General features: G+C 37.3%; 3 protein-coding genes and 1 long non-coding RNA gene across 4 annotated transcripts; 2 read left to right on the plus strand and 2 right to left on the minus strand.

Annotated features, from left to right (window-relative positions):
• The first annotated feature begins 863 nt into the window (after positions 1-863).
• LOC148294783 (uncharacterized) lies at positions 864-2670 on the plus strand. Its single transcript, XM_088251895.1, has 2 exons — positions 864-1007; positions 1882-2670. Exon 2 carries the CDS (start codon positions 1885-1887, stop codon positions 2668-2670), a length of 786 nt encoding a protein of 261 aa, XP_088108021.1. The 5' UTR covers positions 864-1007; positions 1882-1884.
• Positions 2671-3733: 1063 nt separating this feature from the next.
• On the plus strand, positions 3734-4965 carry LOC110758956 (uncharacterized). Its single transcript, XM_021960937.2, has 4 exons — positions 3734-4120; positions 4205-4289; positions 4361-4456; positions 4555-4965. The coding sequence occupies exons 1-4, from the start codon at positions 3972-3974 to the stop codon at positions 4963-4965; spliced, it is 741 nt and encodes a 246-aa protein (XP_021816629.2). The 5' UTR covers positions 3734-3971.
• A 10964-nt stretch (positions 4966-15929) lies between these two features.
• LOC148294784 (uncharacterized) lies at positions 15930-16683 on the minus strand. The gene is made up of 3 exons (XR_015835023.1): positions 16619-16683; positions 16392-16535; positions 15930-16125 (listed from the first exon to the last, which is right to left on the minus strand). It is a non-coding gene; the product is annotated as an uncharacterized LOC148294784 (long non-coding RNA).
• Positions 16684-17443: 760 nt separating this feature from the next.
• Positions 17444-18764, minus strand: LOC148294785 (protein FAR1-RELATED SEQUENCE 5-like). The gene is made up of 3 exons (XM_088251897.1): positions 18145-18764; positions 17606-18039; positions 17444-17562 (listed from the first exon to the last, which is right to left on the minus strand). The coding sequence occupies exons 1-3, from the start codon at positions 18762-18764 to the stop codon at positions 17444-17446; spliced, it is 1173 nt and encodes a 390-aa protein (XP_088108023.1).
• Between the last annotated feature and the right edge of the window lie 2714 nt (positions 18765-21478).

Consider the following 21478-nt stretch of genomic DNA (forward strand, 5'->3'; position numbering starts at 1 on the left):
AGAATGAAATTGTGGCCTTAAGTGAGGAAGTCTCTGCACTATTGCGTACATTGCCTCCTAAACTAAAGATCTAGGGAGTTTTACTATACCTTGTACAATTGGCAATAAAATGCTTGAACATGCTTTATTAGACTTAGGTGCTTCAATTAAGTTGATGCCGTTTTCTGTTTAGGAATCTTTGAATTTAAGTGACCTTAAGGAGACTTTTGTGAGCATACAACTAGCAAATCACTCCGTGACATATCCTAAGGGCCTTGTAGAAGATGTGTTGATCAAAGTAAACCAATTCATGTAGCCCGTCGATTTTCTTGTGCTTGACATGAAGGAAGACCAAAAAATTTCAATCCTTCTTGGTCGTCCTTTCCTTGCTACAACTGGGACACTCATATGTTGAAGAAGGCACGCTCAAGCTTCGAGTTCAAGATGATTCCATAGAATTCAAGATGTTTGAAGCCTAAAAAAAGAGGTCAGACTATAATGAGTGGAAAGTTATAAGTGGTAAGTTATAAGGGGTTCACTTTATAGCCATCAGATCAATCCAAAGGCTAGGGAGAATTGAGATAAAGTTTTGCAATCGGGTAGGTGAGGAACCCAAACCCGAATTTAATATCCAGCATTGAAGTTGGTCCCAAAAAAAAAAAAAAAAGAGGCAAGTTCGAAGTTTGAACAGAAAAAATCAGTTCGAAGTTTGAACAGAAAAAACCCATCACTCTAAAACCCATAGCTCTGAGAAACTGCTAAGCTCTGAGAAAAGGTTGAAGGCAACGGTTAACGACGGTTGAAGGCAACGGTTGAACGCAACGCAACTCTATTCTCTAAACCCTGAAAAAGTATATATTTTGAGTGGAAGGGACAAAGGCGTGGATTCCGAAACAGTGAAGTGGCGAAGCAGTGGAAGGGGAAGGAGAGAAGCCGTATTTGTTGGAAGTGAAAGGTTCCATTTGTGGAGCAAAGCCGCACAAAGACCCCGCACAGACACCTTGCGATTGTTCAATAACCAACATTTGGTGAGTAATTTATGGAATTTGAGTTTAGGGTTAGAGTAAAGGTTTTCCCCAATTTGTACCATCAATGTTGTTGGATTTGGCATCTCTTCCTTGTGCTTCACTTGCATGTTAATTTTTGCTTGTGTATATGTTAAAAAATGAATGAAAATCAAGTCAAAAACATAACATGTCAATAACATATCAATAATGATATGAATAAGATAATGGTGTTGAATTGGAGGAGACCCTCAAGTCAATAACATGTCAATAACATATCTCTGGCGCTAGAATATATATATTTTTTGAAATAAATATTATTTCCCTTGTTGCTAAATTTGCCTGTGAAAAATGAGAAGATATAATAATAAAGTCATGAATAAAAGTGCAAAGCATTTGAAATGAAGGTTGATCCATGATCATAGTGGCTGACTGAAGAAAAAGCTAGAAAGAAAGAAGGATGTGGCAATGGCTTAGCAATCAGATAGCAGAGCAGATGCTTTGCTTTGCTTCCTTCCACTATCTTTCTTATTTATTTATTTATTTTGTGTTGTGTATGAGATGACAATAATTGTCATGTGTGTGAAGTGCAGAACTTGCCTAGATTGCACTCACACTCACTCATGCATCAACCATTGATTGGAGTTTGTATCCAAAAATAAAACACATGCTATTGGTTGTAATTCACAGAATCATTGCATTAACAGGTATTTGCACAAAATTTGTCATATTGCTTTGATGATGTTAAAGGCTGTGATCAGTAATCCCTATGCGCATGTACTTCATAAAATTTGTAATGTGCCTGGTTGACTAGTTATGTAAATACTAAATACCAATATGATTGTGCAAATACGTGGTGGTAGTATATGTGTTAACGTTATTTCATCTTGTATTTTAGGAAATGGGATCCAACGTGCAGCTGGTATGGCCAGAGTCAGAGGCATATGCGTCACGGGTGAACAACTGCTCACATGCAAATTCAACCCTAGCTGCAATTCGAGCGAAGTTGAGTGCGGAACAATTAGAACAATTCAAGACATCATGCTTTGGCCATCTTCTGAATATAGACAAGATTCAGTTTAGCGGGCAGATTGTGCATGGAGTTGTGTTGCGTCGAGTGGCGGGGCAGGGTGTGAAAGACTTGGATGGACTGAGTTTCTTAATAGGGTGCGACGTTGCTCAGTTTACTTGTCAGGATTTCTGTTTGATCTTGGGGCTTCGTTTTGGGGAAGTGCCTGAAGTTTCCAGTGGAGAAAGTGCTGAAATTAGACTTCAGAAAAGATATTTTATAGACAAAGGAATTACATGTAATGCTTTAGAAGAAGCATTTATGAGGTGCAAAGAGAGAGATGACGTCTACAAGCTAGCTCTTGTTTACTTTGCTGAGTTAGTGGTTTTGGGAAGGGACAAGCATTTGAACATCAATGTAAATTACCTGACCCTTGTAGAGGACTTGGATGCGTTCAACAGGTATCCGTGGGGTTCGGTGTCGTTTGACAAAACCCAAGACAGTCTATTTTCTGCACCAACAAAGTATACGAAAAGCTTTGAAAATGAAGAGGGAAGAGAGAAGGGGAAAAGTAAGGTAACGGGAACAAGCCGGAAAAATGAGAAGGGCAAGAAGCATAAGCATGGTGAAGTGCAAAGGGGTGGGTGGAGTTTTAAAGGTTTCACGTATGCTTTCTAGGTACATGGTAATAATGTTCATGTCAGTTATGCTTTGTGAACTTTAAAACTTAAATAATGACTTTTGTCCTGTGAATTGTGTAGATTTGGGTATATGAATTAATTCCTAGAATGGTGGACCTGAATTACTGCAAGGTTGTTGATCCAACAGCTGTCCCGCGTATTTTGCGATGGAGAACGACTACGTCTATGCCCGAGATGAGGAAGTTGAACAATTATTTTTTCCAGAGCAAAGAGGTTTGGTTTGCAGCCCTTGAAACTGTTTATAAGATTCAATGAAATTATTAAGTAGAATGATTGAATATGAATATTGTATGTATTCTGAAACAGTCAGTTCAGTTGCGGGCGCTACGTCCGAGTGAAGAGGAAATGAGACAATCATATTGGAGTTGGCCACAGGATCGCCCTGCTGTTGTCTCGGCAGAGTCAATTCCTTCTTCATGTGCTGATCTTGATGAGTTGAACAAGCTGGTAAGCTTGTTGAGGTCCGAGTTGTTTCAAGTAAAGCGGGAAAATGACGTCCTTGAGTTAAAGGTCATATGGATGGAAAAACTTTTGGACCACTGTTTAGGTCCTCAGTTTGAGCAGGAAGTAAGGAGGGACCTAGCTTTACTGAAAGAGAGGACGAATCGTTGTGCCATCTCACATCTATTTAAGGGATCTGACGAAATGGATGATAGTGAATGGGATGAAGGGCCAAGTAACATATATGAGGGAGAGGAAAAGGACGAGGAGGGGATTGAAGGGGGTGAAGTGCAAAGAAAACCAAGTGAGGTAGAGGAAGCGCAAAGGAAAAGAAGAGAGGGAGAGCAAGTGAAAATAAAAAGCAGCAAGGGAGAGGAAGCCCAAAGAAAGAGCAGTGAGGGAGAGGAAGTGAAAAGAAAAAGCAATGAGGGAGAGGAACTGCAAAGAAAGAGCAGTGAGGGAGAGGAAGTGAAAAGAAAAAACAGTGAGGGAGAGGAACTGCAAAGAAAAAGCAGTGACTGAGGGGAACTGCAAAGAAAAAGCAGTGATGGAGAGGATCCGCAAAGAAAAAGAAGGGAGGGCAAGGAAGTGAAAAGAAAAAAAAGTGAGGAAAATGAAGTGCAAATAAAGGAATGTGAGGAAGCGGATGATGAAGTTGTTTTGGTTTGTGATGACATTGGTGAGAGCACGGCGGGGACAACTGTTGAGTTTACTCTCGGGGATATTGATTTGGATCAACCTACAGCTGTGCTATCTGAGTTGAACGTTTGGTTGAATGATAAAGGTAAAGCTGTGGAACAAGGGGTCCAATTACGAAAGAGAAAGAGGATTATTCCTATGTGGAAGATCATTGAAGCTAGTGAATTGGTGAAAAAAACTGTGCCAAAGACAACCCGACTTCGGATGTTAGACCCAATGAAGGCGATTCCGCATGATGATATGGTGAAATTGCTGAAACTTTGTTGGGAATGGCGCCTTAACCCAAAGTAAGTCCCTTGTTTTTTGAGATAGAAGGCATTAGTGTATATATTTTTAAATTGTTGTGATCTAAAACTTTGTTATATTCACAGTTTAGTGATGCAATTTGGCCACGTGGAAGCTGAGATTGAATTCTTCGCTTCCCTCGTAAAAGCTGACGGTTGGCTGACAGGAGATGTAAGTTTAATTGATTATGCATTTGTTTTAATGTACATAGATTATGAGATTGACCAGAAAAACATGTGCAGCACATTGATTTGGGGTTGTATCTCATCCGGAAGCGACAACAAGATTTGGAGGTTGTAGAAATATCGAACTGGACAACGACAGATGTATTTTTCATGGTATGTCATAGGGCTTGACCAAGTGCAGTTAATAATTACAAATTATCCATACTTGCTTTGTGGAGGTGTTTAACCATTGATTGTTTTCTATTTCACAGAATCACATCCATACTTGCTTTGTGGATAATAAAAGAAAAAAAGAGCAGGCTGGGTGGAAAATTAGAAACAGTTTAGTGAACGTTGTAAATGGCAAGGTTCCGGCGTGTGGGGTGGATTGGCAGAACGTGTATAAGGTGTATGCCCCTTGTATGTTGACGAAGCATAAGCATTGGGTGGCTCTAATGATTGATCTGGTTAAGTGTGAAATCAAAGTGTACGATTCAATGGTTTCACTTATTCCAGATGAGATGTTAAAGGAAGAACTCGCCCCGCTTTCAATTACGATTCCAAATCTTCTCAACTCCATCGACTTTTATGAAGAAGGTGTTTACGCAAACGACTGCAGCAGAGATTGGTGGTGTCCATGGCCAATAGAACGTGTGGATGTTCCACAACAATCTAATCAATGAGCACAACTTTTTCTTTAATTTTATTACTTGAAATTGTCAATTACGTTACAATGTCATTACTTGAATTGATCGAGTTCTTGATTTGCTTCAGAGGCGATTGTGGCATGTTTGTGTTGAAGTACATTGAGCTTTTGAGCGCTGAGATTCCGTTAGCTACTTGCACCGCGCAGAACATGCCCTTTTTCCGGTTGAAGTTGGCTGCAGAGATATTACGGGGAGATGCTTACATGCCATGATAGTGGTTGAAATGGGTTCAAGTACGTGATGATTAAATTGGTTTTGAAAATCTCCAATTTGAAAGTCATGTAAATACACAATACAGATCCACGGCTCCTTTTCGAATTCTACCTCTGCTCCTCAATTCTTCTTTGTCTTTCTCAATCTTAGTGTATTTTTATACATAATTTTAAGTTTAAGTTATTGGACAACAATTAGAATCAAAATATTATTATAGCGGATGCATGCTTTCATTTTGATTAGTGTGATACTACGCTACGTTTATTCTCATATTAGGCTAAATGTATATAGTAGCTGGATGCAGAGCATAGACAGAAAAATGAAGAATCTGAAATGGAGATGCAGAGGCTTAGTGAGGAGAAAAGTAAATGGATCTGTAAATCTAGTGCACGTGGGCAAATGTAAATGGATAGGCATATGCGTTTTTGAAGTTAGGCACATGTCATTCCCATACATAGAATGTGCATCTGGAGTGTAAAGTTTTTTTGGATTTAATGAAACAAACATCTCTGTAATATTGCCCTAACTCCTTCACGACATTTACATAACCTTAACCAAACTGCATTGAATTGGGATTGGAAGACTGCATATGTGAACAATGACTGATGGCTTTTTAAAGTGTATTACATTATTGCAAAGTAATATGTCATGATTTATCCAAGCCACCATTCCAAATATCAGATCCCAATCTTTAAGCCGTTCACCATGCCTTAACTTAATCGCAATGGGTTGCGTGTGTATTGATTGTAATTCTGTAAGGGAAATAGGCGGCTATGCCCTCGCCTCCAATGTTTTATTCAACCATGCCCTCTTTATAGAAACACATGCGATATACATGCAGTAAACCTTCAGTAAATATTTAGTAAACCGTCAATAAACCTCAATAAAACTTCAATAAACATTTCCCATCTGCAATGCTATAAAAACTTCCTATTGGTTCCATACCGCCCATCGGGTTTGAATCCCTCTTTCCTTTATAATCGGTTAATAAATTCGTTGATTTTCTTTATTTTATTGGTCTTGGGCAGCTCAGTAGCATAAAAGTAATGTATATTGGTGCATCTATATTGCTTGTCTATTGCGTCTATATTGCTTGTCTATTGCGTGCATAGCGTACATTTATTGCGTGTATATTGATTGTTTATTGCTTACGAAGGAAATAAACAACAATACACAGGCAACAGACAAGCAATATACACGCAATACACATGCAATCTATACGCAATAGACATGCAATATACATCAGTCCCTAATTTCACCATCCATAAGGGAGTCGTATCGATTAGGAAATTCTACTGAATAGTTGTTCTTCCTACTAATAAACAATCAATAAACCTTCAATAAACATTCAATATCGGACACTAACATGGGAAATACATGCAGTAAACAATCAATAAACCTTCAATAAACATCCAATATCCGATAAATAACATGCGATACAGATGCAGTAAACAATCAATAAACCTTCAATAAACATCCAATATCCGATAAATAACATGCGATACACATGCAGTACACAATCAATAAACCTTCAATAAACATCCAATATCCGATAAATAACATGCGATACACATACAGTAAACAATCAATAAACCTTCAATATACATCCAATATCCGAGCAATAACATGCGATATACATACAGTAAACAATCAATAAACCTTCAATAAACATCCAATATCCGCGCTATAACATGCGATATACATGCAGTAAACAATCAATAAACCTTTAGTATACGCCAATAAACAATCTACCTATTTCAAGAACAATAATTTAAACTCAATGCCAATCCACCTATTTCAAGAACAAATATTACAAAATGGGTTTGAAAACTCATTGGTGGTGCGTGCAACATGTCTTTCTGGGGAGAACTTTTACAATCCTTGAAACTGTGCACTTAATTGGTCATTAAAAGAACAAATAATATTAAAATTGATAACAGTAATAAAACTAATACCAAGTCCTTAATGGACTTCAACATATTCAGCACCGTAGCATCATACGTGTCATCTGGCTGTTCTGCTTGAGTGGAAGTTACATCAACCCATTCAAATCCATTGCAACTGGTGGCTCCCTAATTGCAGGCATCATATATGCAAAATAATTGTGTCAGAGTTAGACCAAGGTTTTTTTCACCCACATACATATTCTGGAAATGAAAACTTACATAGGAGGTTAGGCACTTCCAAAATGGCTTCCCTCGATTTTTTTCTGATTTTGAAACCTGAAGCACCATTGCAGCTCCATAGTACGGACACCTCTTTGTTTGACCAGGAGATGAAGATGAAGACATGTTGAATCTTCTCACTTGTACCTTTTCTCACTCAAATCTTCTCACTGAAACCTCTTCGGACTCATACCTTCTCACTCAGATCTTCTCACTCAAACCTCTTCGGACTCAGAGCTCTCTCATCTCTGCCCAAATGCGATTATATCCTCTTTTCTGTCTGTGGGTGGGTTGGGCATGCTTTCGACACATGTACCGTCAGATATGGGGCACCGTTTACCCCATAAACCAATATAATATTTAACTACCAAAACCCAATATGAAAATTGAGGGAAAACTGCCCTAAACCCTATATTATTTTCATTATATTTCATTAAACCAACTAGTTGGATAAACATCCATCACATTTTAATAACATTACTACTATATTTCGGTGTGGGAAAATGAAAAGTTATGTGATGGGACGTTCTGTGACTAGTCAGTAATCCGTCACATTTGTTTCATTGACATAAAAATGGCGGGAAAATCCTAAAAATGGCTATGCATATAGGTTCTTAATTTACCTTTTGACTGTCTGACTTTGCATTTCGATGACATTTTCCTTCTCTTCTGTTTTTCTCTAGTTTTAGGGTGTTGGTTCAGTTTCTTTAAAAAGGGTCAAGTGAGAAAAACCTCAAGTGGAAACACATTTTCCAAACGGTACAACAAACACACCTTATAACAGAACCAAAACCCCATCTATTCTCATTTCTCCCCTCTTCCACTCCTCAAATCGTTCCATTCCAAAAAAAATAGAAACACATGAATTCCAAATATTTCACTACAGTCGGAGGAAAGAGAAGGAAGCATATCCATTTGGAGATGCCCCAAGCCTTCAACCCGGAGTTGGCTTGATTTAAAGTGATGTTATACGTGGCAACCCAATCTTCGGAAGATCTCTTCCGTATGGCATCTGTGTGCCCATTATTCCGGACATTGGCAAACACTCCACAAGTGTGGAACACCATTTCAATGGCTAAGTACCCAGACCATCCTAGCTGGTACCATGCTAATCCTGCGGTCCAGCTTTTCTTGCAACAATGCAGAGCTTGCGAGAACCCTGAGTCGATATTTAGAGAGGCGTTCGAAGTGTTTTTCATGCATGGTAACGTGGAAGCGTTGTATGGGATGCGCATCGCAGCCACGGCAGGCCATATGGAAGCGGCATATATAGTTGGACTTCTTGGCATGTCTGGAATTGGTCAGTCAAAAGAGGATGCATTAGAATTTTTGTGTTCTTTGAATCAACGTAACAACATTGATATGAAAGGAACCAGGGATGCTTTGAGACGAAGATTAAGCCGAGTTTGGAATGTTGCAAGACATATCGTAGATATGTTTTACTATGGGAAGATTAAGTTCAATCATTGCAGCGCTTGTAACAACAACGAATGGTGTTTTGTTATTGAAGGCTGGCCTACTGAAGCAAAGATAAATCCTTCGTTCTAGACTTGTTGCAATCGATGCAAATGGCACCGTGAGAGTGTTTTTTGGTTCAAGGTAATGCGTGTGTATGTTGTGCCAGGGAATCCATACCCTTATAATTAGTTGTAGTATGTGTTTAAGGTTTTTATGCTTTCTGGACTTGCTTCTCTTCAGTTCTACGTTGGCTGGCTACGTTGGCCAAATGTTGGGTTTTAATGTATTTTGTCTGGTGTTTGTGCAATCATAAACCGTTTTATATATAAATCTACGTATATATATTTGTATACTTGAATGCTTACTGACATCAGAGATGGGTAATATGACATTTTACTGACTTAGATATTTTGCCCAACTACAATCTTAATATTTGGTAAACGAAAAGGCGTGCATGGAGTGAGCTGTCTGTTCACCAGTGCTTGGAAAAGACATTTTCCCACTTATCATATCCTAAACTAATTTTTTTCTGATGCCATACAATGGTTGACATGTATTTTTTTCATTTACTTTTTCAAAACATCCCTTAACCCTAATAAAAATTAGAAGTTAAGAAATTGAAGAAGAGAGAAACTAATTGGCACCTGAAATGGTCTTTTCGCATAACAAAATTACAAAAAAAAAAATTAGGGTCAATAAAATTAATAAATATAGAAGGTAAAAAGTCATATAATAATAATTTAGGGTAAAGAACAATATCATAATAATTTAGCGTCACCACGAAACGGGGAATTCAGTAAGAAAGATGAAGCCTCAATGAATTCGTAGCAATTTTCGGAAGTTTTTTTTTATCATTTTTGTGTTTTTAGTTATGAATTTTGTAAGGCAAAACAATAAAATAAGAATTTAGGGTAAAAAACAAGAATGCTTGGTTGCAACTGACGTACACTTGTGCAAGTGGTGAAAGGTATGCACTGAGATCGCCCCATGTGTCAACTTGCGATTATTTGGGGTTTTTTAGTGCAAACAACTTGAACAAATTGTAATAAATAGTCGGAAAATCGTAAAAATGCCCCGAAAATTACTCCGGCCTCCTTGTGACGTTATAAAACTAGAGGAACCTATAAAGCATCCATTTCGCAATGAAAAAATCCAAATTGTTTCAGAGAACTGACTTTCCTCTTAACCCTAAGTATATATGTTTGTTCACTTTAACAAGTATATTTCCTTAATATTCATTATATAATTTGTAATAAGACAAGAAATAGTTTCCTTTCAAATATAAGGATGTAACATAATCTGTTTTTGTTTTGTTATAATAATGTACATATATAATAATTGCACATTGCTTTGAAGCCATCATTGTAACTGCGCCTAGAGCTTTGAACACGTCAGAGGTATTCAATAAGTAGTCCATATGCAACTGCGTCTAGAGTTATGAACCGTCACAGGTATTCAATAAGTAGTCCATCGGGAATCAGTACAAAATATCCATCATGTCCAATCACATAAAATAATGCCATACTTTTTTGAAAAACCTCACACCACTCAAGCAATTTAAAAATATTAGTGAATATTTGTCCTAGTCTATATAAGTGATTATATATTCACTCTGCATTTTTTTCATAGTATATGTTAACTTTGAGGGATTCCACAAACATATAATATAAAGGAAGAAAACAATAGTAGGAGATGAACCAGTACAAAAAAACAATAACATAACCTTGTCACAAACGCACTCACAAATGCTTTTCCATAAACCTTGCCCTAACATATAATAAATAAAGGCAACATTGCATATGATGCAACCATGTCCAAATCTGATACGTGATCACACAAAAATGGACATGGCAGCAACATATGACTGAAGTAGATGGCCACGTTGCATCACGTGTTCTCATCATTAAAGACATCAAAATATGAAGGTTGAAATCTTCCATAATAGTAAGCATCAAAATAGGTTTGAAGCAGAGTTGAACGAAAATTCCAATTCCACTGATTTGCCTCTGCTCAAACACGATAACCAAAATGGTTACTTCCCTTGGTGAGTATATTTGTTAACGTCGGAAAAGGTAATAGATGACCAATCAAACCCGGGTACGACGAGTTTTGCATAGGACCGGAAGTAGTCGAATCCAGCTTGCATCACACGCTTCTTTGACTCCACTGCATTAGATGAGTTCTTGTATTTTTGAACAGCTACACTCCGAAGTCGTTTGTGTCTACGCTTCATGCGCTGCAACTTCGCCCTATCCAGATTGGCCTGCCTTTTGTCATCTTCAATTTGGCCTTCAACAAATTCCAAACGTGCCCTTGCCCTTTGGATTTCATTACCAAGTTGAAGATGCCTCTCCTTCCAGAATCCAAGAACCCTTTCAGACTCAAAACTTCCAACAAAATGGTCATTCTGTCTAGGAATGTGACACTGCTTGTCTGGTGACTCACTTGCGTGTCGAAGGCGGTCTTTGTTTGGAGGGGTGTTTATTATGCTGACATCAAACTTGGTTAGTAAATCCATTCTATGGAGGGAGAGAGTTTCAGTCGATGGAGAGAGATTCGGTGGAGGAGTCAGTTTTTCGTGGAGGGAGAGTTTCTATGAAGGATGTGATAGTAATACCAATAAAAAGGTTCCCGCCAAAAAATATTTGGTTGACAATGTATAAATTAATTTTTTGTCTGATACAATCTAAGTTTAATCCTAACCACTGTGGTTGGGTTCACTAACTAGATGTCACTTCCATTGAGTTTCTTTCAACCACTGACAGTGGTGTAATGAGGTTGACATGCTTGAAAAGCAAAACCTGACACCTCTTTTTAAAAATTGAAATAAAGTACATATGTTGACTACACGCAAGCTTTAGTATGTTGGTCTATAAAGCTATGTCCCCTTCCTCAAACGAAATTGCATATGCAATCCTCATCCTCTAAAAACAAATAGGATTATTCAAGCATGTCATCCTCTTCAGGCGCCAACAACACAGTCGAATATGAAAAATTGGAGTTGCAGGCTCCATTTCCACGTTGTACTCGCCGACCCCTTCCATTTTCAACATCATTTGGGAGTGAGGGGGACTCCGATGATCCATTAGAGGCAATACATGCAGTCAGTAGCAAGCTAGATTATAATTCCAGACTGATCAATTCGTGGCACGAGAAATGTGTTGAAGATGAGGCCATTCTGGTTGATCTTAACATTAGAGTTAACAAAGCGTTCTCCCAAAAGAACAAGTACTTGAAGTTGAGTCATACAAGGAAGTTGAAAGCAGAGGAGTTGGATACAGTAATGAATGATGAAATTAAAGGTTGTTTGATGAACCATATGCGATGCGAAGAGCACCATAGTGAACTGGAGATGGCATTCAACGAAGGATTCGAAAATTTCCGAGCATTTGCGGCAACTACTCATACAAGTTATAATTGGGACTATGTATCCCCTGATGCTGTGAGAGAGATACTAGACGATGGTGGTGACATGAGTGAGCATAAGCACGTCAAAGCTGCTCGGAAGAAGCCGACCAATACGACTGACTAATTGCGGCTACGGCTGTTCAGTTGGTTGGGGTCATCGTGGTATTGCTAACAGGGACCAAATAATATGCTTTGCAATGTAAAACTATCTTATGGGACCATTATGTCAGTCGTCAGTAATTCGTCAATTTTGTATGAATGAATGAAATGTTTGGATGCAGTAAATTAAGCTATACAAATAATGGGTTATTCATGGACTTTTTTTTGATGTTATACAATACTTGGAATGTAATTTGTTCTTTTTATTTTTCAAAACATCCCTTCACCCTAATAAAGGAAAAAAAAATTAACAAATTGAAGAAGAGAGAAACTGATTAACACCAGAAGTGGTCTATTCTCACTCAAAATAACAATAAAAATAATAATTTCGAGTAAATATAATTAACAAATGTAGAGGTTAAAAAATAATAGAATAATAATGTATGGTAAATAATAATAAAATACTAATATAGCGTAACCATGAAACAGGGAATTCAGTAAGGAAGATGAAGTGTCAATGAGTTCGTATCAATTTTCGGAACATTTTTATCATTTTTGTGTATTTAGTTATGAATTTCATAAGAAAAAACAATAAAATAAGAATTTAGGGTAAAAACCAAGGATGTGGCCATGTGTATTGACGTACACTTGTGCAAGTGGTGAAAGGCGATGCGCTCAGATCGCGCCAGGTGTCAACTTCCGATTATTTTGGCTTTTTTTAGTGCAAAAATCTTGAAAAAAGTTAAATAAATTGTAGGAAAATTGGAAAAATGCCCCGAAAATTACTCCGTCCTCCTTGTGACGTTATACAACTGGGGGAAGCTAGAAATCATCAATTTCATAAAGAAAAAATTTGAATGCCTTTAGATAACTCACTTTCCTCTTAACCCTAGCTATATATGTTGTTAACTTTAACCTAGATAACCTACATCAACAAGCATCTCCCGTGAATGCTCGAAATTGTCTTTTAAAATGAATAACCTTGAAACGGGGAATTCAGTAAGGAAGATGAAGTGTCAATGAGTTCGTATCAATTTTCGGAACATTTTTATCATTTTTGTGTATTTAGTTATGAATTTCATAAGAAAAAACAATAAAATAAGAATTTAGGGTAAAAACCAAGGATGTGGCCATGTGTATTGACGTACACTTGTGCAAGTGGTGAAAGGTGATACGCTCAGATCGCGCCAGGTGTCAACTTCCGATTATTTTGGCTTTTTTTAGTGCAAAAATCTTGAAAAAAGTTAAATAAATTGTAGGAAAATTGGAAAAATGCCCCGAAAATTACTCCGTCCTCCTTGTGACGTTATACAACTGGGGGAAGCTAGAAATCATCAATTTCATAAAGAAAAAATTTGAATGCCTTTAGATAACTCACTTTCCTCTTAACCCTAGCTATATATGTCGTTAACTTTAACCTAGATAACCTACATCAACAAGCATCTCCCGTGAATGCTCGAAATTGTCTTTTAAAATGAATAACCATGAAACGGGGAATTCAGTAAGGAAGATGAAGTGTCAATGAGTTCGTATCAATTTTCGGAACATTTTTATCATTTTTGTGTATTTAGTTATGAATTTCATAAGAAAAAACAATAAAATAAGAATTTAGGGTAAAAACCAAGGATGTGGCCATGTGTATTGACGTACACTTGTGCAAGTGGTGAAAGGTGATGCGCTCATATCGCGCCAGGTGTCAACTTCCGATTATTTTGGCTTTTTTTAGTGCAAAAATCTTGAAAAAAGTTAAATAAATTGTAGGAAAATTGGAAAAATGCCCCGAAAATTACTCCGGCCTCCTTGTGACGTTAAACAACTGGGGGAAGCTAGAAATCATCAATTTCATAAAGAAAAAATTTGAATGCCTTTAGATAACTCACTTTCCTCTTAACCCTAGCTATATATGTTGTTAACTTTAACCTAGATAACCTACATCAACAAGCATCTCCCGTGAATGCTCGAAATTGTCTTTTAAAATGAATAACCATGAAACGGGGAATTCATTAAGGAAGATGAAGTGTCAATGAGTTCGTATCAATTTTCGGAACATTTTTATCATTTTTGTGTATTTAGTTATGAATTTCATAAGAAAAAACAATAAAATAAGAATTTAGGGTAAAAACCAAGGATGTGGCCATGTGTATTGACGTACACTTGTGCAAGTGGTGAAAGGTGATGCGCTCAGATCGCGCCAGGTGTCATCTTGCGATTATTTTGGCTTTTTTTAGTGCAAAAATCTTGAAAAAAGTTAAATAAATAGTAGGAAAATTGGAAAAATGCCCCGAAAATTACTCCGGCCTCCTTGTGACGTTATACAACTAGGGGAAGCTAGAAATCATCAATTTCATAAAGAAAAATTTTGAATGCCTTTAGATAACTCACTTTCCTCTTAACCCTAGCTATATATTTTGCAACAACCAACATCACAAGTATATTTCCCTAATATTAATTATCTAAGTTTTAATAATACAATAATTAGTTTCCTTTAATATAAAAGGCTGTAAACGTATCTGTTTTGTTATAATAATCCACATATATAATAATTGGACAATGCTCTGAAGCCATCATGGGTGCGTGCATCTAGATCTTTGAACACGTCAACGCTATTCAATAAGTTGTCAATATGGCTCCGTCTTGGGTTCGTAGTAAATATCTCTATCATGTCAAATCACATCGTTCGATGGCCTGACACCAGTCAAGCAATTTTGAAATAGTACTGAATATTTGTCCTAGTCTATATGAGTGATTAGAACTTCACATAATATTTTATTTTTCACAGTATATGTTGCTTTGAGGGATTCCCTAAACATATAATATAAAGAAAGATAGAAAAAGTGTGACATGAAACAGTACAAACAACAACATATAACTGGGACAAATTAGAAGTATATTTCCTTAATGTTCATTATCTAATTTATAATAACACAAGTATTACTTTCATTTGCTTCATATATAATTATTGGGACTATGTATTGCAATTCCTTGTGTCTAAAATTGTATTTTGCAAAAACTGAAATATTATTCAATAAGTTGTCAATATCACCACGCGTTGGGAATCAGTAAAGTCGTATTATCATGTCCCTTCACATTAAACAGATGGCGTACTTTTTTGAAAAAATTGACACGTCAGTCATAAGTAACACTCTCCTTATTCACTTTACATGCCAATGTGCTATACATTCTTTGGTGAATGATTTATGGGTTATTTATATAACAAAATATTACAAATATTGCTGAATATTTATTTCGTCTATATGAGTGGGGACAAGAGTGACCATAAGCACGTGCAAGCTGCTCGGAAAAAGCTGACCCATACGACCGAGTGAATATGGCTACCATTGTTCAGTTGGTTGGGGTGATCGTGATATTGCTAAGAGGGAGCACATAAAATGCTTTGCAATGTAATTTTCTTGTGTGCGAAATTACGAGTAGTTGAAATGTTGGTGTACACTTTAATATTCTCCAAGCATTCGAAATGTGATTAGCTGCAATGTACTTATCATGCATAGAAGATGTTGTATTGTAGTTTGTATTTTACACGCTGATTTCTAATCATTGTGTTCCAACATAGTGCTAATTTCAAGTATCCTTCAGGTACGAATGTTTACAAAATCGTGCACCAATATTGCTTCATAGTCAAGGTCAGATCTTAATAACCAGTCAAGCACTAGAACATAACATTAGGAAAAATTGGTTGCTGCTGTAAATGATTAGTGTTGCTAGAAATGATTCGTGCTGGAAATCATTACTGCTGATGGAAACAACAGCTCCCTGCTGGAAATGCTACATTACCCTGTGATATAATCAATGAATCTGTGTCACTCGTTCATAATTCAGCATAAACTACCCATTGTACATGGTAAAAGTCATTGCTTCTTCACAAAACTCAAAATTTGATACTTTATCAAATGTCTATGAAAATTTCCAAATAGGGAGAAGACATGTAAAATTAACATGTGTCCAAATTTCATGCAAGAAGTAAACCAACCAAATTTCCATTTCAATTAGCAGTGGACATGAACAAACAAATAAAATAAAACTGCATATAGAAAACTTAACCTGATCATTAGCCTTCATAACAACCGGCCTTTGTATAATACAAACATAAATCATTCGGTAGGTCCGTGCATCCTGTAAAATTCGTCGAATAATGGGTCACTGAGATCTATTGGAGTTGATTCCTCATTGTTTGACGGTGATGTCCTGCATAAACACCAAACACAAGCACATAAAAAATTTAACTATTCAAATTTTAGGTGTTATTATAAATAGTTTTAACATCTTACGGTGTGTTCAAATTTCTTGGGCATTGTCTTCTATCATGACCAATGTCTCCACACTCCCGACAGTGTGAATCCCTCGCTTCATTGGCTTTTCCTTTGCTCCTGTTACTTGTTTCCACCTTCCTTTGCACCTCACTCTCTTAGGGTCTTTCATATATTGTGTTTGAGAGCTAGACCCTCCAACTTCGTTATTACTTGGTCCATCCTTCAACAACTTCAACTTCACCCGCAAACTTTTTAGAGTCTCTGACACTAGCTCACATCCTTCTTCACACATTAATGCATCCTCAACCACATCTGAAGCAAGTCGGGACATTGTACTCCGCTTTATTAAAAGACCAGGATCTGCAGAGTCTTTAATTTCGTTGCCATTTGCATCTGACACCAATCCAGCTTTCGTAGTTTTCTTCCACCTTTTCAAAATATATTTATCGGGCATATATTCAATCTGGTCCCTTCTGAACAATGCTAGGATGTGCTTGCAAATAATCCCAACAAATTCAAATTTTTTGCAGCTACACGATGCGTGGTCAGAATCTTTGACATATACGACTTCTGCCACTCTTGTTTGCCAATTTTTCCTTTCGCTCACATTAAAGACAACTTTTGAAGCATCCTCTGTTTTGAGCTCTAGGAAACATGCTGTACTTTGTATTAGTTCTTTCTCAAACTTTTGAAACATTGCCCTTGTGTACAAGGTAGCCATTTGTTTGTTCATTGGCATTGGTAGAATACATTGAGCCACTTCAAATGCATCTACGTGATCAGCAGCTAACTCTTTTTGACGTTGATGGGAAAGTGCCCTCTCAAATCGTATTATGAAATCCATCAACGAATTTCTCCTTGATATGTATTGCTTGAAGAAAGCATGAGAACCTTCCGCTCTTTGGCTGCTTGACATTCCAGCGGCAAAAAAGTCTCGTGCGTAGGCTGGAACCCAAGATTCCCTTAAATCAAACATTGAACTTAGCCATTGATGGTCAGTCAAACCAGCCTTTGTAACCACAATATTCCACTTTGCATCAAACTCATCCTTATTGTCAGTATCCCATATGGCTTTCTGAAATTCACGCCAATACTCCTTATAAGCAGAATGTGGTAACTTAACATGGAACATTGATGTGATGTGCCATATGCAAAGCCGATGAAATGTAGTCGGGAAGGCTATTGAAATCGCTCTGGTGATGGCCGCATCTTGATCTGTAATGATCGTTTTAGGTTCGCCACCTTGCATGGCTTTCTTAAACTCCTCAAACATCCAAATAAACGACTCAGTCGTTTCCTTGCTCAAAAATGTGCATGCTAAGACAATTGTCTGACCATGGTTATTAACTCCCAATATTGGTGCAAATGTCAAGTCGTATCGATTTGTGTTGAATGTGGTATCGAATACAACAACATCTCCATACAACCGGTATGCCCGTCTAGAAGTTGCATCTGCCCAAAAACATCAACTAAACCTGTCTTCGCCATCTCCCTCAATCTTGAAATAAAAAGCCTCATTTTTTTTCTGTTCAGCCATAAAATACTCGGTCACTAGTTCAACATCGTGGTTCCTCAGCTTCCCATTCACACTACATTCAAGATTGTAAATATCCTTTTTGATAAAACCGATTTTATCCATTCCTCCGGATTGCACCTCGAAAATACTTACCTTCTGATGAATGGGGATATTAACCGAACCCAACTGTTTTGTAAGTACTTTTGTAGAATCCGAAATACGACGGTGTGATCTCAATAAATGCACTCTTTCTGAGGCTGTCATCTTATGATTGTGTCCCTCTGCAAAAAGAGAGATGGCATACTTCTTGCTCCCATTTGTCTTCACAACCACAATCTTAGCTTTGCAATTGCATCTACTTATTCCCCGCTGTCTTTTTCTCTCCCGAGTTTCATCTTTCCTGTATGCACCTTGTTTGCAACAAACAAATTCTTTCCTCAGAATCTCTTTCTTATATGTCCCCCGAAAGCTGGAATGAAGTCGAATACCAAAGCCAGCCAAGAATGCATATCTGTTATAGAAATTATAAGCGAGGTCAAGCGAGTCGAACTTCATCCCAACCGCTGGTGTTTCCTCATTTCTTACTTCAGGAATGTAAACCATCCCATTAGCTGTTACACAATCATCACTCTCTGAGCCCCCAGACATTTTACCCACATATATTTTTGAACTACTTCTATATCACTGCATAGCAAATATTAATTCATTAATCAATCATTACTGCATTACAACATATCAATGCATTCCACTTACACAAAACATTGCCCAAATTGACACAAAAAAGACGCATAGCCTAGCTTGTTTGTAAGAGCCATTATTACACAAAATTTAATAATAGTTACGTCATCTCTTGTGCAATAATCTGGAAAAAATAACATTAGAACCAACATGTTCAACTAAGAACACAAATGTAATTCAAACCAGCAATTACAGAACTTCTCCCAATATCCTCTCCAAATGCTTACTCCTAATGCCATTAAGCCTAAGTTTAGGATCTTTTACCTACATTTTATAATTTCCCACCCCCACCAAAAACAATCAACTAAATATATTGAATATTCATAAGGAAATGACGCATTATTGACAGAAAACTGACGCATTATTGACGGCAGAATAACACATTATTGACCGCAGAAATGACGCATTATTGATGCCACAAATGACGAATTTCTCACCCTCACAAAAAACAAACCAAACCCAATAAAATCAATCCAGCAACAGTAAACTTACCTCTCAAACTCAAGCGGGAGCTCCGAAGTCAATCAGCTTAAGAGAATGTGGTGGACATTAGAGAAGACTCTTTGGTAGTGGAGACTCCATCTCTACCACAATCGAGGAACAAATGCTGCTGCGGCGTCTAGCTACAGAACCAGATATGCTACTTTGCTTTCATCTGGAATCTCGTGTGCTGAACGAAAAAGAGAAGGGGTTTTCACTTCAGCCATAGAATCAAAACAGGGCAATAGCTAGATAAGAGCCATTAATCGTCATACCGAGGATGCCATAGATCGCAGGCCTCCCAAGGAGCTGATGACAATGGAGCGACTATAGGGTTTGGGAGCTTTGGATCTTTCTAATTCTGGGTTTGCGTTACATTAAAAAACAGAGGATTGTGTTCTTGAATTTTTCAGAGAGGGAAATATCTTCAACTGAAGTTGGGTTTCCAACGGGTCAGATTTCAACCCGGTTCTACATGCACCCTCTTTTAAAAACTCACCGTTGGATGAAATCCAATGGCTCTAACATACCCCTAAAAAAAAACCCCTTATAACTTTCCCCTCACTATAGAAGCTCCCTAAAAAAAGACCATCCGAAGTAGAAAAGTGCAACTGCAAAGATCTCCTTGATCCAATCATTCATGTCAACTTCTTGGAAAACACCTCTACAGGCGTGTAAAACACATATGCTCTTACCTGGGACGTGCTGGATTATATCGATGTTTCATCAAACACTTTTCCAGTATGAGTCGCCCCTTGTGGCATCTCCTTGCCAAGGATCACACCAAGATGTTGCATGACAAGGCCATTGTTCGCAAGGAGTTTGGAAAACAGCCCAAACACTGTATGGAAGATGTAGTATTCTTTGCTACTCCCGCATCATCGTAGACATTCAAAAAGTCTAGCTCATGACTTTAAAGAAGCGCTTCTTGGGAGGTAACCCAAGTTCTAAAAGCTTTTTTGTTTTGTTTTTTTGTTTGTTGTTTTGTTTAATTATTAGTTTTGGTTAATCATATTCCTGCTTTGTCTTAGGTTCGTTGGCATTCAAAGAAACAAGTTGTGGGTGATTGAGTTCATCACGTTGTCTATCTTCTCTCACTTTGACAAATTCTACGCTTTGCTCATCCACACACCTACAAAAACCCAGGATGTTCTCACACCCTATCTCTCTTTAATTGCTTTTGCATGACTTAGTTTTCTTAGTCCAATTGGTTTGCCCATAATGATTGACTAGTCGGTTGTCACTTTACTCCCACATTGCAATATCAATGTCTTTCTTTCTTTATTTTTCATTTTCTCTTTATGAATTTTATAAATAAATAAAAAATAGAAAAATTCAAGAAACCCAAAAATATGTTCTTTTACTTTGAGTCTTGTTTTTATTTGTTGTTAGTAGTCACTTCCCAATTCTATGATGATATTTGGTCTTTATTTTCAATTAACTTTCAAGAAAATGTGAGCATGTCATTAATTTTTTACATTATCTTTGTGTTAGCCATACTTTGATGACTAAACTTGGCAAATCATTATGCATATTGATAAGACCCGACCCAAATCCACTTTGGAATCAGTGTTGAACGCCGTGCGTGTCCAACACCTGGCAGGTGCCAGACACATTTGACCAAATTGCCCTTCTAACTAAAACTCAAAAATTCCTTTAAGGTTTAACTTCTGCCGAAAAATCGGCAAAGTCTCCACTGTAAGACGGACATTTCCCAATAACTTTCCACCTGTAAAATATACAATTAATATTGAAAACCAAATCTCAATCGTTCAGCATGCATTAGACAAATAACTCTGAATGGCCTCAAGCCTCTTTATACCAAATAAATCATTCTACCATTTGATATGATCTCAACTCTTAGAACAACGTGAATACTTTATCAAGTTCCAATATGACCTAACTAAACAAATTTTCAGTACTTGATCTTGTGGATGTACCTAGTAACTCTAGGTTGCCTACGTACCCTTACCAAGGGATCAAGCCACACGTAGTTCTTTCTCTTTTTAAATTTGCACTTGTATATCTTTATCAATTATTATTTTTCAATATAATTTGCAAATCAACCCAAGTTCTCCTGTTAGTGATATGCTCAAAATATTCACAAACTCTAACGCAATGCTTTCCAACTTTCCCAACTGTCA

The sequence above is a fragment of the Prunus avium genome, chromosome 4, assembly GCF_965620075.1.
Source record: "Prunus avium chromosome 4, drPruAviu1.hap1.1, whole genome shotgun sequence".
In the NCBI taxonomy this organism is placed as follows: Eukaryota; Viridiplantae; Streptophyta; class Magnoliopsida; order Rosales; family Rosaceae; genus Prunus; species Prunus avium.